We start from the raw sequence: 22,049 nt of genomic DNA, 5'->3' as shown, positions 1-22,049 counted from the left end.
TGTTTTTCTGCTCTAGTTGCATTGGTAACCAGCTTCTAATAGCAATAAGACATCTCGGGGGTTTGTAGTATATGGCCAATATAACATGGCTAAGGGCTGTGTCCAGGCACTCCGCGTTGCGTTGTGCTTAAGGACAGCTCTTAGCCATGGTATATTGGCCATATACCACACTCTCTCGGGCCTTATTGCCTAATTATAACACTGCCGAAAGCACACACACTCATAAAAACTCAACAGAACCGAGAGGGACCAAGAAAGACAACTCAGAAATACGACGTCTGTACGTCTCCAAGTTTGTTACCGTAAACAGTTCTAGCCTATCAGTAACAAGACTTGCTGTCGCGGTACCGTTGTCATGGTAACGGCTGCAATGGTAGAAATAGCAGGTAGAAAGCACAGATTATAGGTCAAACTCAAGGTAGGTTTCATCCGTGAACAGGGCGGGGCCGTGATCCTGACACATATAATGCTCCATGGATGACCCTCTCAGTCTCACACGGTTCACACATCCGCAGACTGAAGGGTTTATCAGAGTCCAAAACGTGTCGGCGTACGCACAGTGGTTGTTCTAGAATATTGGACCGTTGACCTTTCAGACTTTGGAAGTTCCAACACAGCTCAAGCAATTTCTCCAACTGTCAACACATTCAAATGAATAGAGGAAGCGTGCCGGAGACGCGTTCGCTGGGAATTATGGGGAAGTGCGCATTTGGCCTCTGTGTGTCAACCGTGGATGGTGTTCTCAGAGCCGTGTAGCTATGTCACAATGGGACGCCTATGATTTACTCTTAACAATGTTAGACGACAACACTGCTGACACAACACAGTAGGATGAATACATTGTCCTTTGTCCTTTAGTATAACCTAGGCTCCATGAGAAAATTAAAGAGCCATACGGAGTTCACAGCTACTCCTCCAGTTGAGACTAGAATCCATGATCTAACCAATTGGGGGCAAAAGTTGATGAGCTCGTCAAACCACATAACCTCTGACTTGTAGCCCACTTACCCCCAAACATGAATCACTAGTTGATAAAGACCAGTGGTGTACAGCAGCTGACTACAAGGCTCTTTGAGAAGCTCCCCCTCATACACTTTGTGGTGACGTCGGAGGGGGGGGGGGGGGGGGGGGGGGGGGGGGGGGGGGGGGGGCATGAGAGAATTAGGAGGGGGGTCACACAGTAACAAGTGCTGTGATACACAAGTCACAAGGAGGACTTTGGCCAAGAGTGTGTTTGAGTGGGAGTATGTTCTGTGTGTGTGTGTCTTGTTCTTCTGTTTGCGTGTGTGCATGTGTGTGTGTTCTTCTCGTGTGTGTGTGTGTGTGTGTGTGTGTGTGTGTGTGTGTGTTTGCGTGTGTGCATGTGTGTGTGTGTGTGTGTGTGTGACGGTGACTCACATGCCTCACATGGGCACACAATACTTGCCGATGTAGTTGAATGTGAGGGTTGAGTCATCAGCGTGTTTCCTGCTAGGCTCCAACGCCTCCGCCTATTGATCCTACCTGCCTTACTGGAGCTCCAATTAACAGATTGAGGGCAATGAGTTTCACCACAGACACAGGGAGACGGAGAGAAGGACAGGCAGAGGGAAAGAAAGAGAGAGTGAAAGATGAAGACTGATAGAAAAGGAGTGAAAGAGAGAAAGAGGAAGGACTCAAAACGCATCAGCTTGAGACGGGGATATAAAGAGAGGGAGAGTGAATGAGAGGGAAGAGGGAGATCTCTCTAATTGGAGTGGATAGACAGACAGCGAGGCGCATCGCTCCCTCCAGACCATTAGAGAGGCCCGGGCGGGCGGGAGGATGGTGGGGAGGCTGGGGCGGGAGGAGTGGGTTTGTTCCCAGGAGGAGAGAGCTTGTCTTGTGCTCAACCATGGAGAAGAATCTGGCAGGGCCGCTGATGAGTGGAGAGTGGCCAGGGGAGAAGATGGGACCCATTGTCCTGTCTCACTGATGAGGAAGAGGGGAAACGGGCAACTCCTCGCACAGGGCCCATGGAGGGAGGTGGAGAGAAGGAGATAGAGAAAGGGTGACGGGAGGAGGGAGGGAGATTAAAAAAAGAGGGGGTAAAGGAGATACTGTACAAGACAGAGAGAGAGAGACAATCAGAAGAGATACTGAAGGAGTAAGAGGGAGAGACAGCGCGGAAAAGTGACAGGTTGAGGGAAAGGGAGAGGAGTAGAACGAGGGAAGGAAGGAGTCAGATGGATGTAGAGGTGGGGTGGAGAAGGAAGGAGGAAGAAAACAGGAAGAATGTTAGAATGCAGTGGTGGGCTCTGTTTCCTGTGTCCCTGGTGTTTCCCTCCCCGATTGGCCAGTTCCTCGGCAGGGGGGGATGTTTACAATGGGGCTCTTCCTCCTGGACAGACAGGAGAGGGTCGGAGGTTCCTGCTGCTCTGATAAGCCCGAATGGGGACACGGCGCCCAAAATGACAAGCAAGGGAGAGGAGGGGGGTTGGGCTGATAAGGAGGGAGGTGATAATTGTCAGAGAGAGAGGAGTAGCAGTGGGGGCTAATGCCACATCATGTTATGATGTTGACTGTTGTCACAGTGTGTGGTCCTATATAACAAACAACTAATGACAAAATAACTAACCTGACCTCCACAGTATTTGCATTGTGAACCTTAGATTTGTAAAATTCCCCCCAACACCAAACCACAAAACAGCTGATCCCTTGCTTTCCATAAACATAGCCACTTGTAACTTGTGAACTAAATGACATGTCTACAGTAGATATACACTAGTTAGGGTTGCAAAATCCCACTAACTTTACCCACATTCCCAGGTTTTCTCCAAATCCTGTTTGGATCCAGGATTTCCTGCCTATTCCCTCCTGATTCTGTGAATCTTCCAACCAGGATTCTTGGAAACCCTAGGAATTGTCAGAAATGTACTGGGATTTTGCAACCTTATAGTAAGCCATGACTCTTTCCCGTCCATGCAGGTGGGTGACAAGGTGCTGGTGCTCAACCGCTGTGGGCTGTGGCAGGAGGTGGCCGTAGTGCCCGCTACCCACACATTCCTCATCCCAGAGGGAATGACTTTTGAGGAAGCCGCCGCCCTCCCCGTCAACTACATCACCGCCTACATGATGCTGTTTGACTTTGGCAACCTGAGGCCCAACCAGAGCATCCTCATTCACTCTGCTGCAGGTAGGAACCAATCACCATAGACACCTGGGTAGGTAGGAACCAATCACCATAAACACTGTGTAAGTAGGAACCAATCGCCATCACTGGTATAGGGACAGAACATAGAACAAGACACACATCCCATACAATTTAATCATGAGTGACCCATATAATTAGAGTAAGTACTATTGTAATTGTAATCCAGTGACACACTTATTTCTTATTATAAACTGGGTGGTTTGAGCCCTGAATTCTGATTGGCTGAAAGGCATGGTATATCAGACCGTATACCACAGGTATGACAACATTTTTAGTTTTACTGCTCTAATTACATTTGTAACTAGTTTATAATAGCAATAAGACTCCTCGGGGGGTTGTGATATATGGCCAATATACCACGGTTAAGGGCTGTGTCCAGGAACTCTGTGTTGTGTCACAACGCGGAGTGCCTGGACATGGCCCTTAGCCGTGGTATATTGGCCATATACCACACCTCCTCTGGCCTTATTGCATACGTATACACCTGCAGGCCAGCAGGGGGGTCTCTGTCATTCAAAGGAACAATATGAATACATATATGAATACATTCCTGAATACAATATGAATACATTCCTTGGGAAAACACAGTGATAAGTCTTGAATGGTGTATAGTGCTAAACCCATAGTCCAGTCCAGGTCAAGAATGTTGTGTACTATGAACCCAATGAACCCAAGGAAATGCATCAATGATTGTGTATTATAACTATGTGAATATGATAGAGATATTGTAGTGATATTGTAGATACTATGTAAGAGTATTGCAAATACCACTTAAGATCCAACCCTGTGTGTGTCAGTACTGAGTAGAGCAGAGAAGTGGTGAGAGTTGGGGTTGGAGGAGCACCTGTCACCTGGCTTTGGGGGTCACAGTGCACTGTATGGGTGGAGGAATGGGGGAGTGAGGGGGCGTAAGCACCTGTGTATGGGTGTGTTGAGGTTTTGAGTGTTTTTGAGCGTAAGAGAGTGAGTGTCTCCATTGTGTGTCAAGGAAAAGGCCAGCTGGTCAAAATGGAAGACAGTTATTTTTTATTCTTCCTGTGCATATAGTACATGCATGTGTGCAGCGTGCATCTGTTATGTGTCAACACATTAAAATCACGTCATCATTTCCTCAATCAAAGTTTGTACCGACAGATGTAGCCTATTGAATGTCATTGTAGAATAGGCCTGTGTATAAAATGCATCCTCCAATTGCAACTTCTGTCTACTGGTATGCCCACACAATGTTCTATTTGTAATACCCTCAAACACCAAGATGGGCATACCTAATTTCAAAATAGGCCATCATCACTGTCAATCGTGAATGATAATTCTTCACGTTTTACCGGTGAAACGTCCAAACTGCATCTGCATCTGTGTCAGTAAAATGCAAATGAATCATTATGTGATCTTGCGAGACATTGATTCAGCTTTTATCCAAGCATCATTGTGAGAAGTGCTAATATCTTATTTGTAATAATAACAAGTGATGACCAGGACTATTATGCGTAGGTAACATGTCTTGATGAGTGTTATTAAGTGTTTGGACAGCCCTTCCGGGTGCTAAAAAGACAGCGCCAGAATCGCATAATGATGTTAAAGAAGTTTAAACAACTTGTGTTGCTGAAGGACAGCTCTGTCATTCGGCCAGTTCAGGAACAGACAACAATAATTTGCAGTATAGCCTAATAAGCCTATGACTACGTGGGATAGCTATTTGTAGGCTATAGCCTAATCTAAATATAAATACGTATAGCTTAAAATCTCATTGCACTGTTTGAGATGAGAGCTTTTGTTCCGACTTGGCATTTCATTATATTGTGAAGCTAACGCTACGCTGTATCAGAAATCAACGTTGATTTGATTAGCTTGAACACATGGTTACAATATACTAGAGGTCGACCGATTAATCGGAATGGCCAATTAATTAGGGCCGATTTCAAGTTTTCATAACAATCGGAAATCTGTATTTTTGGACACCGATTTGGTCGATTTTTTTTTTTTTTTTTACACCTTTATTTAATCTTTATTTAACTAGGCAAGTCAGTTAAGAACACATTCTTATTTTCAATGACGGCCTAGGAACGGTGGGTTAACTGCCTCGTTCAGAGGCAGAACGACAGACTTTCACCTTGTCAGCTCGGGGGATGCAATCTTGCAACCTTACAGTTAACTAGTCCAACGCAATAACCACCTGCCTCTCGTTGCACTCCACAAGGAGTAACAGGAGTGCCTGTTACGCGAATGCAGTAAGACAAGGTAAGTTGCTAGCTAGCATTAAACTTATCTTATAAAAAACAATCATTCAATCAATCATAATCACTAGTTAACTACAGATGGTTGATGATATTAATAGTTTATCTAGCGTGTCCTGCATTGCATATAATCTGACTGAGCATACAAGCATACAAGTGTCTGACTGAGCGGTGGTAGGCAGCAGCAGGCTCGTAAGCATTCATTCAAACAGCACTTTCGTGCGTTTTGCCAGCAGCTCTTTGTTGTGCGTCAAGCATTGCGCTGTTTATAACTTCAAGCCTATCAACTCCCGAGATAAGGCTGTGTAACTGATGTGAAATGGCTAGCTAGTTAGCGGGGTGCGTGCTAATAGCGTTTCAAACGTCACTCGCTCTGAGCCTTGGGGTAGTTGTTCCCCTTGCTCTGCATCGGTAACGCTGCTTCGAGGGTGGCTGTTGTCGTTGTGTTCCTGGTTCGAGCCCAGGGAGGAGCGAGGAGAGGGACGGAAGCTATACTGTTACACTGGCAGTACTAAAGTGCCTATAAGAACATCCAATAGTCAAAGGTTAATGAAATACAAATGGTATAGAGGGAAATAGTCCTATAATTCCTATAATAACTATAATAACTACAACCTAAAACTTCTTACCTGGGAATATTGAAGACTCATGTTAAAGGAACCACCAGCTTTCATATGTTCTCATGTTCTGAGCAAGGAATTAAACGTTAGCTTTCTTACATGGCACATATTGCACTTTTACTTTCTTCTCCAACACTTTGTTTTTGCATTATTTAAACCAAATTGTACATGTTTCATTATTTATTTGAGGCTAAATTGATTTTATTGATGTATTATATTAAGTTAAAATAAGTGTTCATTCAGTATTGTTGTAATTGTCATTATTACAAATAAATAAAATTAATCGGGCAATTAATCGGTATCGGCTTTTTTTGGTCCTCCAATAAAAATCATAATCGGTCTACCTCTAAAATATACCATATTATAGAATAAAAGAAAACAGAGAGGTGAACCATTCATAGAATTTATTTGCATACATTAACATGCTATCAAATCAATTGACAAATTAGTGAACATAAATCATTACTACGTAGAAATGCAGGAAATTCAATTTAAAACAGCCATAAAATCAAGCTTTTGGTGTTGTGTATTCATGCATCTCAATAAACTATGACCTAAATGCATTATTACCTCCAACTTGGCCCAATTCACATTTATAATTGCCCACCCTGACATACCAAGCTAGAGCTGCGTTGATCTCAACCAAAAGCCAATATAGTCTAAATATCCCAAGCAGGGCTACAACAACTTCCAGTCAAGCTCCTTGGGCTTTGCGGTGGCAACTATGGTTTGGGTGTCCTCGGCGGAACGGTGTCACCGTAACCAAGTGGTCACATCATCTTGGGTTCCACTGCGCAAGAGGAGGTCCGTGGAGTTTTATGAACATCATTGCAGACATACAGTAAATTTGGATCCTACATCTCGGTGTAACCCCCTGTCACATTACGCTGAGCTGCCGGGATTGAGTTATATCTACTGTATGTTCAACGTTCTGCTCAAAGTGGTATACATACAGTTGAAGTCAGAAGTTTACATACACTTGGGTTGGAGTCATTAAAACTCGTTTTTCAACCACTCCACAAATTTCTTGGTTAGGACATCTACTTTGTGCATGACACAAGTCATTTTTCCAAAAATTGTTTACAGTCAGATTATTTCCCTTATAATTCACTGTATGTACAATTCCAGTGGGTCAGAAGTTTACATACACTAAGTTGACTGTGCCTTTAAACAACTTGGAAAATTCCAGAAAACGATGTGATGGCTTTAGAAGCTTCTGATAATTTACCTCATTTGAGTCAATTGGATGTGTACCTGTGGATGTATTTCAAGGCCCACCTTCAAACTCAGTGCCTCTTTGCCTGACCATTGGAAAATCAAAAGAAATCAGCAAAGACCTCAGAAAAAAATTGTAGACCTCCACAAGTCTGGTTCATCCTTGGGAGCAATTTCCAAACGACTGAAGGTACCACATTCGTCTTTACGAACAATAGCACGTAAGTATAAAGACGCAGCCGTCATACTGCTCAGGAAGGAAACTCGTTCTGTCTCCTAGAGATGACCGTGCTTTGGTGTGAAAAGTGCAAATCAATCCCAGAACAACAGCAAAGGACTTTGTGAAGATGCTGGAGGAAACAGGTTCAAAAGTATCTTTATCCACAGTAAAACAAGTCCTATATCGACATAACTTGAAAGGGCACTCAGCATGGAAGAAGTCACTGCTCCAAAACCGCCATAAAAAATCCAGAGTACGGTTTACCTGCACATGGGGACAAAGATGGGAATTTTTGGAGAAATGTCCTCTGGTCTGATGAAACAAAAATAGAACCATTTGGCCATAATGACCATTGTTATGTTTGGAGGAAAAAGGGGGAGACTTGCAAGCCGAAGAACACCCATCCCAACCGTGAAGCACAGGGGTGGCAGCATCATGTTTTGGGGGTGCTTTGCTGCAGGAGGGACTGGTGCACTTCACAAAATAGAGGGCATCATGAGGGAGGAAAATTATGTGGATATATTGAAGCAACATCTCAAGACATCAGTCAGGAAGTTAAAGCTTGGTCACAAATGAGTCTTCCAAATGGACAATGACCCCAAGCATAATTCCAAAGTTGTGGCAAAATGGCTTATGGACAACAAAGTCAAGGCATTGGAGTGGCCATCACAAGCCCTGACCTCAATCCTATCTAACATTTGTGGGCAGAACTGAAAAAGCGTGTGAGAACAAGGAGGCCTACAAACCTGACTCAGCTACACCAGCTCTGTCAGGAGGAATGGGCCAAAATTCACCCAACTTATTGTGGGAAGCTTGTGGAAGGCTACCCGTAACGTTTGACCCAAGTTAAACAATTTAAAGGCAATGCTACCAAATACTAATTGAGCGTATGTAAACTTCTGACCCACTGGGAATGTGATGAAATAGACAAAAACTGAAATAAATAATTCTCTCTACTATTATTCTGACATTTCTTATTCTTAAAATAAAGTGGTGATCATAACTGACCTAAGACATGGAATTTTTACTATGATTAAATGTCAGGAATTGTAAAAAATAAAAAATAAAAAATAAAGTGAGTTTAAATGTATTTGGCTAAGGTGTATGCAAACCTCCGACTTCAACTGTATTTATAGTATTTGGTTTGTCATTCTATCGTTTTTAGTGGAATTCTTGTGGTAATTCAATTTCATTTATTTAGAATATATTGAAATATATATATACCAGCTCTGTGTATTCTCAAATCTCTGATTCAGAGGGGTTGGGTTAAATGCAGAAGACACATTTTGGTTGAATGCTTTCAGTTGTGCAACTGACTAGGCATCCCCTTTCCCTTTCCCGCACTCCGGCAGATATGGCTATGAGAAGCACAGATGATTTATCCTTCTGTGTATGTTAGGAACCACTTCACTCTACTCAGTGCAGGTGTGTGTGCCACTTGACATGGAACACAATCATTACGAGATGAAGTATGAGATTCACGTACTACTGTAATATCCACAAGTGTGTTTCAGAGCTAGCAGAGGCTAATGAGTCAGGCTAATCACTCAGTTAAAAGTCACCGTGGAATTCACAGGTGTTTGCTTTCATTCCTATTATTTAGATGATGTCATTCATCAATTTGGACATTGTTGTAAAAGTGGAACTCAGTTCGCCTGGGGTTTTGTGCACTGTACGAGTGTATGGTTTCCATAGAAGGAGGGGGCGTACAACACTAAGTGTTCCCCTTGGTCTGGTAGAGTGTAGTGTAGTCCCGAATGGCACCCTAATCCCTATATAGTGCACTACCCTTTACCAGAACCTATATAGGGAATTGTATTCAGTTTCGGACACAGTCTACGCAGGTCTGGACCTCTGGTTTCTCATGGCTCCCACCTGTCTGTAAGGACACATGGATAACAACAAAGGATTACTGAATCCATAATAGAAACATTTGCCCAACAGCGTCATTGCCTGAAGAAGAAGAAGAATTATTCTTATTCTTTCTTTATTTTTGAAATCTCTCACCCACTCAGGGTCATTAAACAACCTATAGATGTATATTTTCTTCACTGTTTGTGAAGGCAATTTATTGTGTTTGTAACCGTAGAGGCAGTACGTACACTAGCTGCAGCAGCGGTGCTACTTTCATGTGCATTTCTTTTGAGTACACACATTTAGAACCCTATTCCCACTATGAGAGATGAAGGAGAGTCTGAGGAGCGGAGTGGGGAACGGAATCTACTTCTCAATTCACATTACATCCTTCCCTTTTGTTGTGGTTGGCTATGTGACATTCTTGGTCCGCCGCTCAAATTGACCGTAAATATCACAGTAGCCACTTGCTAGTAAGCAAAAAGTATTCAACAATCCGAGCAATTTATCTTCTAAAACATATTACAATATTGAGTAATGCAACAGTCCACAAGCATGTGTAGACAATGAAAGGGTTTATTTTGTTGTCTGTATGTAACACAAGGGATATGAACAGGGTCTCCCACGTCTTAGACCTTTAGACCAAAATTCCCTCTTTGACTGAGGGCACTCAGGGCAGACACTGGTTTGGAAGTTTGCAGGCGGGGCTACCTCATCACGGGACCATGACCGACTCATGTCTGCTATGTTCACCCCCCTTTGACCTCCTCCCCTTTGACCTCCTCCCCTTTGAGAGACTGCCCCACGTTGGGCGCCATTGTAACGCGAGGAATATAAACCTGGGGCCCGTATTCACAAAGCATCTCAGAAAATATCCTAGGAATCCTGATAAAACCGGTTTTAAGCCAAAAATAGCTCCCAGCTCAGAGTGTTTTAGGATGATGTTAAGACACTGCTCACAAGCTTATCTCAGCTGGTATCACAACAGTTTGAGGAACCGCAAAGGAAAGATAGTAATGACACTCAATGACATTGTTGCAAATGATGGGGAATGTAAATCAAATGTTACAATGGGAAAACGTTTGATATAATTTAACCTGACACGATCACTTCTCTTCATTTTCACCTTATATTTTGGCATGCATAACCTTTTTTTAACCAATTCTAATGGTTGTTAAAAGCTGAACTTTTACAATATTACCGTTATATCAACGCACTTGTCACTCCCATTTAACAACTCTAAATCGCATTGGCACAGTCAGCCTCAAGTCACTTGCCGATAATGTTGCAAACAATGTTGCATACAAATAACATAACATTATTTATGTTATTATTATTTATGTTATGAAATAACATAATATAGGTAATTAAATAATCAAAATAAAACATTTATTTGTTTATTTATTAGCCTTTTTGTTATAAGTGTTTAAGCATATGATGTGAAATAAGCCTCGTGAAATCATTGTCAACGACACAAGAGATGCTGTTGCATGAATATTTAGATTATTTATTGGTTGGTTATAAAGAATTATCAAAACATTATTTAAATAACTCCAAAACAATTGCATGTGGCACAGGAACCACTGACTCGCTACATTTTTATATTATCAAAACAGCTGCTGGTAACTCTTAATGGGTTAGGACAGCTTATGAGGTGTGCTAAATATCTGTCGACTAGGTGTGACTCTTATGACTAAAGAGGCTTAATGCATAGCTTTTATTTCTACTCATAAGAATAGGAATAAAATGTGTCTTTTCTCAGCACTTACAACCACGGGTTTCCTAAAGGATCAACCAACATCTTAGACCATTAGACCAAGCCTGCAGTCCAAACATTTTCTTTTTTACCCCATCAGGCCTTGCGCTAGCTACTTTTCCTCAGGGGAATCCCCGTCGAAACAGGATGCAGTTTGATTGCCATCTTAAGTGGATGTCCAATTCACTAACATTGCCCCCTAGGCCCTCGATTTAGCTTGAGTGAGCAAGTGGACAACTTTGATCACTTGTGGGATTGATATGACCCACAGTTCAATGCAAACTGTATTCATGTGTCAAACTGTGTCAAATTTAAGTGTCAAATTTCATCAACATGGCTGCATTTTCGGCATGTGAGACAAAATGATGATGCTAGCTTGCAAAAAAATATATAGATGCCATTGATTTAAGCATTGGCAAATGGGAATGATGTTCAAATTGGCTTAGTCTCGTAGTGAGGAGCCTATAAAATGTAGCTAGCTTCATAAACATATTTTTGGGAATTCAGAATGTATTGGAATAAATGACCAAACTATAAAACAAGCTAGCCAGCTATGGGTAACTGTAGCTCACTACCTGACCGGATAGCTAGCTAGCTATGTTAGCTTGCTAGGTACATTAATAGCTTTAGGTTGGTTGTTTTAAAACTCAACTTCAAGATTTCCACCAAGGACGTTGCCTCTCCGATCATCACTCTCTCTCACTTGGGCAAGGGACATTTAAGGTACACTCGGATGTGATGATGTAAAACGTCATTCAAGGGCTGAGGGTTTACAGTAGGGCCAGGGGCTGTCTATTTTGCGTTTGGACTGCAACCCAAGAGAAAATTCCCTCTTGGGCTGAGGGCAGACACTGGTTTTGAAGTTCACAGGCGGGGCTACTTCATCACGTGACCATGAACGACTCATGTCCGCGACATGTACACATTAAAGTGCTAACAATAGCTAACACAGCTAACTCAAGTAACATTAGCATATCAATAATGAATGTTTACCCCTCCCATACGAATATAAAAGACAGTAACGTTATCATACAGTGTCATTCATATTATAATATAGGCTACACAGCTAGCTAGGCAACATTAGCTAGCAAGCTAGCTAGCGAAACAAAATAATTTCTGCATTCTCATATAAACATGCTGTCTGTAGCTACTATATGCTGACGATTAGCTGAACCATAGCTAGATAGTGTAAGCCTTAGAGCTCCTAACTACCATATTAAAGTTACCTTAGAACAAACCAGGCTTCATTTTATCAATATCATGGAAGTCATTATATGAGGTAAAAGCAAATTGCGACTGAAAACGTTGATCATTTCCTAGGGAACAGCTTCTTGCCTGGACCTCAGTGCAGTCAAGCAACAACAACAAAAATACACTGTTGAGATATAAAGCTACGGCGACAATTTCAGAATGTAACAGGCTGCTACTACAATTTCAGGTACAAATTCAATAAAACAAGTAAATAAAATAAGGAAAATGTCTGTACACTTCAGCTGTTTCAAAAATATTGGTATGCTATTAAAATGTTTACTGTAAGAGTGTTGGCTTAACGAGACAATTCTGTTTACACTGCCCTTCTTAGAGGGGACAACTGTCAGGCAAGTGTCGTGCTCTACCTCCGGTGGAGACGTGACAAGTTCGCAAGTTTACATTGCAGCATATATGTAGCCGGGGGTATTATTATAGTCCCTAGCTAACACCTCTGGTTGGTTGGGTCATGTGGCCTCCTCCCCCTCACATGGTGGTGGAGGGTGTTGGGCAATGATGTTGCTGCAGCCTAAGAGTCTGTCAGAGCACGTCTCTGATTTTAAACTCTAGATTAGTGTCAGATATCAAACATTGTGCATGCGTGCGTGCGTGCGTGCGTGCGTGTGTGTGTGTCTGTGTGTGTGTTTGTGTGTGTGCGTGCGTGTGCGTGCTTGCGTGCGTGTGTGTGTGTGTGTGTGCGTGTGTGTGTGCACAACCACAACCACAGTAATGGTACGTGCGTGTTTTTATATTAGTGTGGTTGTGTGTCAGTGGTTGCCTGTCTTGCTCTTCCACCAGTGAGATTAAAAACACAACCAGCTATTTGAATCTTATCTCTAACCTACAGTTTTACACGTATGTACAGAACTTCAGTGTGTCCGGATGCATGTCTTTAATAGTGAACACAGACAGCTTTTTAATAAGATTCAGTGACTCCGTTTGTACAGCTATAGTATATTAAAACAGTGGGTGGTACTGCATGAGGACACAAGGAGCCATTTCTCATATCCAATCTCAGGGCATGTCCAGACAGATATGATTCAATTGTCTGTCATTTTTACTGGCAGTAAATCAATATATAGATCAACAGCCAGCTTCTTATCGTGTTGACCATAGAGTCATTGTTTGTTGAGCAATCTTCTGCTTCGGCTGTCATCAGTCTCTTCATCAATGTTACTCGGTTTCTTCCCTCTTATCGGCCTGTGGTGCCGTAGAGCCATGCTGGTGAATGAGAAACTACTAGAGCTCTGTCTATGGCTCTATGTGGCTCTATGGTGGTGCTGTCTGGTGTTTTCCACAGGCTGCTAACTTGTTGGCTCCCACTGTGAGGACCCAGGCAGAGAGGTGTCTAGCTCATTGCCTGCAGCAGCACCACCCCCCACCCACCTCATGACAAGGAAAGATACTGTATGTCCTCTCCAGCATAATTGCCACTGTCAATGTTTTAGCTCTCTGGAGATTATTAACATAGGCCTTCTCTGTCCTCGTACCCAAGAGAAGAGACCTCAGCTAAGGAGACCAAATTCAAAGGTAAACCTCAACCGTACCTCTGTCATAGAGTTTAGTACAGAGACTCAGAGAGAGAGAGAGAGAGATAAAGAGGTACCCCTGGTGTGTCAGTGTCATGGCTGTGTGTGAACCCGGGAATCGTTGACTGACCCCAGCTGCCTCTCTCTCTCGTGGGCCTGTGGGCCGGCCGTTCCCGTCCCCTCTCCCCAAACAATGGCATGTTGTTCTCCTACCATCCCGCCCTCTCTGTCCGCTGGACTCGCACATCTGCATCCTCCACCTCCCCTCCTCCCCCCTCCGCATGACCCCGACCGGGGAGGTTCCTCATGACCATGGCGTATCAGTGCTCGATACCTCGTCATCGGGGAGAGTGCATACATTCCCCCCTTTGTTTTCTCCAGAGGGACAGGGCAAGGGAAGGAGTGCAGTGACATTTGGACGTGTTTGGGGGGGGGTTCACTGTACCCAGCCAAGAGCCTTTTCCTGCGACCTCTCCCTGAACTGGACCCTGTGTTTATGGATTAGGTCTGGCCAACAGCCCTGCATGCCACCACGCCCAATAATACACACACACACACACACTAACACACACGTGCGTGCACACACATACATACACACTTGACTGGGTCTGGGCCAGAGGGTCTGACTAACACTACCCTGTATCAACAGACAGAGGAGAGGAGAGGAGAGGAGAGGAGAGGAGAGGAGAGGAGAGGAGAGGAGAGGAGGGAAAGACAGAAAGACAGAAAGACAGAAAGAAAAAGAAAGGAGATTGAGTGAAGACGATAATGGAAGAGAAGAGATAGAGGTGACAGAGATGTTGATGTTACCTGCTCACTCTACACTCTTAGAAAAAGGGTCCCAGAAGGGTAATTCAGCTTTCCCCACAGGAGAACCCTTTTTGGGTCCAGGTACAACCCTTTTTGGGTCCAGGTAGAACCCTCTGTTGCAAGGTTTCTACATGGAACCAAAAAGGGTTCTTCAAAGAGTTCTCCTATGTGGACAACCGAAACGTTTTAGGTTCTAGAAAGCACCTTTTTTTCTAAGAATGTAAGATATCACTCAATATGAGAGACAGACAGAATATCACTTTGTTAGTTTATCCTACAATTTCAGACAAATCACGTCTCTATTTCAGCATATCCTTTAGCAGTCTACAATGACTCCCCACTGTCTGACTACCCCGTGCTGTAGGTCTTACCCTAGTTCAATGAATGCTAATAAGGGCTGTGTTGGAGAGGAGAGTCCTGGTTGTGTTTGTTCTCTGAGCCTAGCTGGCTGGCTGGCATCATACCCAGACGCAGATCAGCTGCACTGATAGCACAGGAAAACCAGGGCATGCAGCCTCTGCTCCGCTCCAACCTCCAACCCACCCTCCAATCAGAATACGCTCTCACTCACAACCCTTGCCTTATGACCCCATTCAGCTTAAGCCCCTCCACCCACCCACAGAAGGTCACACACACACACACACACACACACACACAGGTGTGTCTGTCTGTACATTTGAGTTGGTATTTATTTTTCTACAATGTGTTTGTTTGTGCATGGTTATCAGTGGGTTTTATGAGAACATGCCTGTTTGTGTTTGTGTGTACAATGAGTGTATGTGTGTGCTAGTGTCTCTGTGTGCGTTAGCATTGTGTGAATTCTCACTCAGGAAATCGTCGGTTCTGCCTTCTCGCACAGGATGTGTTTTGAATTCACTCACCCAGTCACCAAAAATGTGCATCCTATACGTGGTACAGAGAGGAACCTACCATACGAGAAAGCATACTAAAACACTCAGCGAGTTCACAGCTCCACAGAGCAAGGGGAAAACACTATGTTATGTAACACAGAGTCATCTCTCCTTATAGCAGACACAGACACACACCCAATGCCCTTCTATGCTCACACACTCATGTAAGCCTCATGTAGGATTTGCACAACAGAGCAAGAAACATTGCTCAATCATGTCCGACTTGTTGATCTTGTTCACCGTCCCTTTGGTAACGAAGGATTCTTGAGTTTATGGTTTTGTGCCATTCTTTGTCAGCCACAGGCACCACAGGCTAATGATAGGGTGTGGGAGAGGGTAAGCTTGGAGAGTGGAGACACAGAGAATGACATGGGGCAGAGCGCATGGAACCCTGACGTGACATGAGCGGCCTCACATCTCACACGTGATTAGCATTAGCACGTGTGCTAGCTAGTGTTATCATTGCTAGCACCATAGGGCCCACACCTATAACCACAACCTAGCCTTTTTAGGTTAGAATTGACAGTAAGCACGGTCTGAGGTGAGTTAGCTTCTCCGTTTGAGTTATTCTAAGAAGACGAGCTCTCTATGTTTGCGTTGCTCTTAAGCTTACCTCTTAAGCACCGTTCACACGAATGTGGTCAGTGTGTGGATGACTGTGAGAAAGTGCCTGTGTGCACTGACTGTACTATGGTGCAAGTATGTACAGTAGTAGGAGGTTTGCGTATCCTCCTTCCCTTTGGGAAATCTCAACAACATTTAGTGGCCCCACCCTCTCCTCACGTTGAACTCTGGGCGTGGACACACACATCATACTGGACTACATAGTAATGTGAACTCCACAGTGTTTAGGACAACATTCCTCTTCACTCTAGAAGAGCATGTTATTGAGACCTAGAGTGGATTTGGTGCCAAAATGTGTGTGTGTGTGCGTGTGCGTGTGCGTGTGTGTGTGTGTGTGTGTGTGTGTGTGTGTGTGTGTGTGTGTGTGTGTGTGTGTGTGTGTGTGTGTGTGTGTGTGTGTGTGTGTGTGTGTGTGTGTGTGTAAAGAGTCCACTGTGTATGCTGTTCCTCCCTACACACCCTGGTCAGTTAACGAGAGACAGAGAGGGGAAAACAACGCTTTTGACGGCCCTGTCATTTTCTCAGTGAAACCTATTCAATTGAATCCCAAGCAGAACGAATGGAATTAGGCGCGGGAATTTGCTTAAGTTGCCATCTTTGCACAGACAATGGTTTAGTGTTCAGGCAACGGGTTAGTGTTCAGGGGACGACCTCGCGTCACATTGCCAGGAGAATGAAGGGAAGAAAACAAGGAAAGACCAGGACTGGAAAGAGGTCCACATGCACAGCAGACGAGAGAGCGATGAAAAGGGGGCACTGACTGGAGAGAGGGAGAAGGTGACAAGGAATTTGTGAGAATTTAGTGAGAAATACCAAGAGAGCAATGTGAACCAAAACAATGGGTTACCGATGGGTTAACTGTTTAATTTGAGCACATATTAGTGAAGATTAGCGGATATGAACAGACTTTTCATCCAGACTGTTCCTGTCTGCAGACTCCCTCCTACCTCAGCTTATCTCTCTCTCTGTGGGTCTGTATTTTTTTTTTTTTGGGGGGGGGGGGGGGGGGGGGGGGGGCTCTTGGCAGTGCTGACCTGGGTCTTGTGATGGCGGATCATTCACAAGACGGGCAGGCAGGCCCTGGATCTGTGGTTCTCAGGGGGATCCAGCCAGAAACAGGTGCCCCTTCCTCCCTTTCTAACACAGGTGGATGAGTGGGACAGTGTGACAGGCACCAACTCTAAATATCAAAACTCTGTCCTACCCCGACAGCTTAAACACTTCATATTGACCATACACATTACTAGCTTGCCATATCAAAGTAGATGTGTGAGCAGAAGTCCATGTGGCTTTCCTTTTGGGGGGGGCATTCTTCAAGGTAAGCAATCTCTCAAACCTTCACACCAACGTACACACTCGTCTACTCTCTGCTGGCTCTAGGTAAGTCGTTATGTGGTGATCGTGTGGGTGTTACTGACTGATCTGTCACATAATACCCCTGGATGAGCTTCTGATTGCCACCAAATGCCTCCTGTTTTGCCTGGAGGAAAAACAGCCAATGAAACAAAATGGCTCCTTTGCTCAGTCGTCGCCGCCAATTTGGCCTGGGTTTCCCTGGCAACACAAACTTGGTTTCACTCTGAGGACAGAACGACAGGGGGAGATAGTTCTAGCTGTTTGGAGGCAGGCTGACTCACTGACACTGCCATCCAACAGCAACACCGTTGCTCTTGTTATTTCATTAAGTTTTTGATTGCGTTTCAAATCAAATTTGTATTTGTCACATAAACATGGTTAGCAGATGTTATTGCGAGCGTGGCGAAATGCTTCGCGTTCCTAGGAAATTATGCCCTCTTCCCTACACAGTGCACTACTTTTGACCAAAGCCATATTAGCCCTGATCAAAACTAGTGCACTACAGTGTCATTTGGGAAGCATACAGTGTCATTTGGGAAGCAGACCTTCTCTCTTTCTCCTTGCCAGGCTTGAATACAGTGAGAAATGCCTATTGAGTTCCCATTGGCTCAAGGTCTCTTCAGAGCAGAGCCAGGAGGGAATTGGTCTCGTTCTAGTTTTATTTTCTTTGTAAGTGTCAAAGTAGAGAGAGGAGGTCAGCCTGTACGACGTAGCAGCCAGCGACTGCAATAGATTCAAATATACCTTCTCCTTGGTTCCTTTTGTCTCTGTCTTCTCAAGCTCATGGTGTGTGAGTGAGTATGACCAAGACGGTGGACCACAACTCCCATCCCAACGTGTTGCTGATGATAACCACAGTCAACCACAGCAGTTTAAATATGCTTGAGACAGGCGTCTGTTTGAATGTAAAATGCCCATGTTGTTAATGCTCTGTTAGGATGTAAAATGTCCATGTTGTGAACGCTCTGTTTGAATGTAAAATGGCCATGTTGTTAATGCTCTGTTAGAATGTAAAATGTCCATGTTGTGAACGCTCTGTTTGAATGTAAAATGTCCATGTTGTGAACGCTCTGTTTGAATGTAAAATGTCCATGTTGTGAACGCTCTGTTTGAATGTAAAATGTCCATGTTGTGAACGCTCTGTTTGAATGTAAAATGCCCATGTTGTGAACGCTCTGTTTGAATGTAAAATGTCCATGTTGTGAACGCTCTGTTTGAATGTGAAATGTCCATGTTGTGAACGCTCTGTTTGAATGTGAAATGTCCATGTTGTGAACGCTCTGTTTGAATGTAAAATGCCCATGTTGTGAACGCTCTGTTTGAATGTAAAATGCCCATGTTGTGAACGCTCTGTTTGAATGTAAAATGTCCATGTTGTGAACGCTCTGTTTGAATGTAAAATGCCCATGTTGTGAACGCTCTGTTTGAATGTAAAATGCCCATATTGTGAACGCTCTGTTTGAATGTAAAATGCCCATATTGTGAACGCTCTGTTTGAATGTAAAATGTCCATGTTGTGAACGCTCTGTTTTACGTTGCTCTATTGGCTCTGGCCTCAGATAAAACGCGGTCTTAACTTGGTCCGGCATGAGTGACCTTTACGGGCCATGTTCAGTCCATCCAGTCAGCCTCCCTCTGTCCTCTCTGTTCTGTCCCACTACTTCACAGTAACCTATTGAGACCTGGCTTAAGACATACACAGACACACACACACACACACACATACACACATACAGTATGTTCAGAAACAGCGAATCATACACACACCGATACTACATCAAACAGCCATGCTGATGTAAGTTACACCTACAGAAAGCAATGCTCTCACACAGCTGCCACTTTGTCTACAAAGGTCATCACAGACAATGCGTTGTTCATCGTTTCAAAGATTTATTCCCTATATGAGAAGGTTTTGTTTCAACTGGCACAGTTACGAAACGATGTTTTCTTGTTTCCTTGACCCCGTGTCACACATTCGCTCCCATAGCCAAAACAAATACCCCAAATTACCCTAGATTCTTAGTCAGGTCATCTTGCATGAAGCTAAAGTCAACCATTGTCATCTGACGTACAATGGCTACTTTCTCTAGTTGTGGATGTTTGTGTGCCTCTACGTCGAGTTGTGGGTGTTCCTTTTTGCCCAGGGCGGCGGGTAGGAGGTAATGTGATGTGTGTTTAATGCTCTCCATGCTTACCCCTGAGCCACACACACACACACACACACAGCCAGCCTCTTACTGACTGACCTGGCCTGTCACAGTAAACAAAACAAATCACATTTAATGGGATTTATGGGTGCCTCAAGACATATTTATATCAGCTGAGTTGAATTGAGTTGGAGGTGTCTCCCTGAGTGAGTATCTCTCTTGAGGTAATGATTAGTGAAGCTCGGATAGAGTTTATTCGGTATTATACTTCCTCCCCTTAGCTACCCTGTTTAGAGAAACAACGAGGTAGAAAATTAAGGGACACATACACAAGTCTGAGCTCCAGCTCATCTTAACCACCCGTCTTTGTCTCCTTATCCTCTCTCTCTCTCTCTGCTTTACTGGCGTGAATGGGTGGTTGCCACGGTCGCAAATTGCGATGTTCACTGTAAATGAACAACATTTTGGAGCAACAATAATAATGTATCAACAAAAACAATTCTACATGGGAAATAACACACAAAAAAAAGCATCAATTGAGAAATGTAATCTACAAGGGCTTATGTGTATGACATGTTGGGAGCTTTAGTCTCTGTTATGTTATAACAGGCCAGGACGTATATCCTGCAACATCGACTGTCTCTACGTTTTCTCCTAACAAACTCTCTCTCTCTCTCTCCAGGTGGGGTGGGCATCGCGGCCACCCAGCTGTGTCAGACAGTGAAGGACGTGACCGTGTTCGGGACGGCGTCGGCCAGTAAGCACGAGACCATCAGCCAGGGCGGAGTCACGCACTGCATTGACTACCGTACACGGGACTACGTGGAGGAAGTCCGCAAGATCAGCCCCAAAGGTGAGAGGTCAGGGGTCATCCGACCCATCTTACAGCACTGAGATGGGCTGCGTCTCAAATGGCACACTAATGCCTATATAGTGCACACTATGGGCCCTAGTCGAAAGTAGTTCACTACATAGGGAATAGGGCACCATTTGGGACACAAGCACGGTGTGACCCATAATTTCCACAATGTGATCCATGAGATAAGTATACTGAGATGGCTAATGGGCCCTGGGTCATGCAACCGTTGGTCCTAAGGAATACTCTGTAGTTGCAGTGTTGTGTTCGTAAAGTTGTGTTTGTCTTCCATTTGCAGATAACAAACTGCTGTTTGTTATCTGCATGATGTTTCCATTTCGCTGTGTCACGACTCTCAGCCCTGATAGCTGGGGTGTTTTTGAGACGGTCACGAGTGTAATCAACACTCGACAGAAAAGTGCTCTTCCGCTCAGACAAAGTATTTGAGAAGCCCGTGACTCAGTGTGGATCACATCCCCCAACATATCCCCAAGGCCAGGGCACTTAAGATCCGTTTTTGCCCGAAGAGACATTTAATTCATTACTCATCACCGAAACAACAGAACGTCCTCCAATTCCTCACTCTTTACTCACTTACCTCTGGTTTCATAGAAGCAGGGTGGAGGATTTTATACCAGGAGCTCATTTGGTAGTACCTCTCCCAGCAGCAGCAGTGAGACAGAGAGAAAGAGAGGGAAACAGAGAGAGGGGGGATAACTGATATTTTGGACAGAAGATCATGTCAAATTAGCGGCGTGGATCAATGAGTCTATCAGTCTGTGTGACTGTGGCTCAGTTAGGGCAGGCTCCTGCTGAGAGCCTTGTGAATCAACGGGCCTATCAGCTAATAGACCGAGGAGAGGAGAGGAGAGGAGAGGAGAGGAGAGGAGAGGAGAGGAGGGGAGGGGAGAGGAGAGGAGAGGAGAGGAGAGGAGAGGAGAGGAGAGGAGAGGAGAGGAGAGGAGAGGAGGACTAACCCACTTTAAGGAGCACCACATTCACTGAAAAAAAGACATAATTGGGAAAGAGCGAGACAGCATGAGCAAAGATATATAATACGTTGCAGAGACCCTGGATGAGTCTGGGTCTCAAGCTTTAGTTTGTTATTTATTCTCTCCAAGAAATCACTACCTGGGAATGGAATGGAACTCGGATAGGATTATGTTTATTCCTTGTCTTATCAGTGACATTAAAATGAGTAGAATTCCAGCGTTCTCTCCCCCTCCCGTCGTTTGGCATATGTATGGGCTGCTCTGCATAAACATAGCACGGCCTGCCCTCCTCCCTTTACACCACCCGCATTCTAATATGATACCCACCAACCAAGCAACATTGAACTGTACTGACTACCTCTCTCTGTCTTTCCCCCTCTCCTCTCCTCTCCTCTTCTCTCCTCTCCTCTCCTCTCCTCTCCTCTCCTCTCCTCTCCTCTCCTCTCCTCTCCTCTCCTCTCCTCTCCTCTCCTCTCCTCTCCTCTCCTCTCCTCTCCTCTCCTCT

General features: G+C 44.3%; 1 protein-coding gene across 1 annotated transcript in view; it reads left to right on the top strand.

The window, feature by feature from the left end:
* LOC110538156 (synaptic vesicle membrane protein VAT-1 homolog) overlaps positions 1-22,049 on the top strand; it is a 42,223-nt gene that overhangs the window by 5,745 nt on the left and 14,429 nt on the right. Inside the window, exons 2-3 of the mRNA XM_036938218.1 lie at positions 2,947-3,154; positions 20,379-20,549. Of these exons, the coding sequence (XP_036794113.1) occupies positions 2,947-3,154; positions 20,379-20,549 (379 nt within the window). The remainder of the gene's footprint in view (positions 1-2,946; positions 3,155-20,378; positions 20,550-22,049) is intronic.

This window comes from Oncorhynchus mykiss, chromosome 12, assembly GCF_013265735.2.
Source record: "Oncorhynchus mykiss isolate Arlee chromosome 12, USDA_OmykA_1.1, whole genome shotgun sequence".
Lineage (NCBI taxonomy): Eukaryota > Metazoa > Chordata > Actinopteri > Salmoniformes > Salmonidae > Oncorhynchus > Oncorhynchus mykiss.
This window is presented reverse-complemented; position numbering and strand designations above follow the sequence as displayed.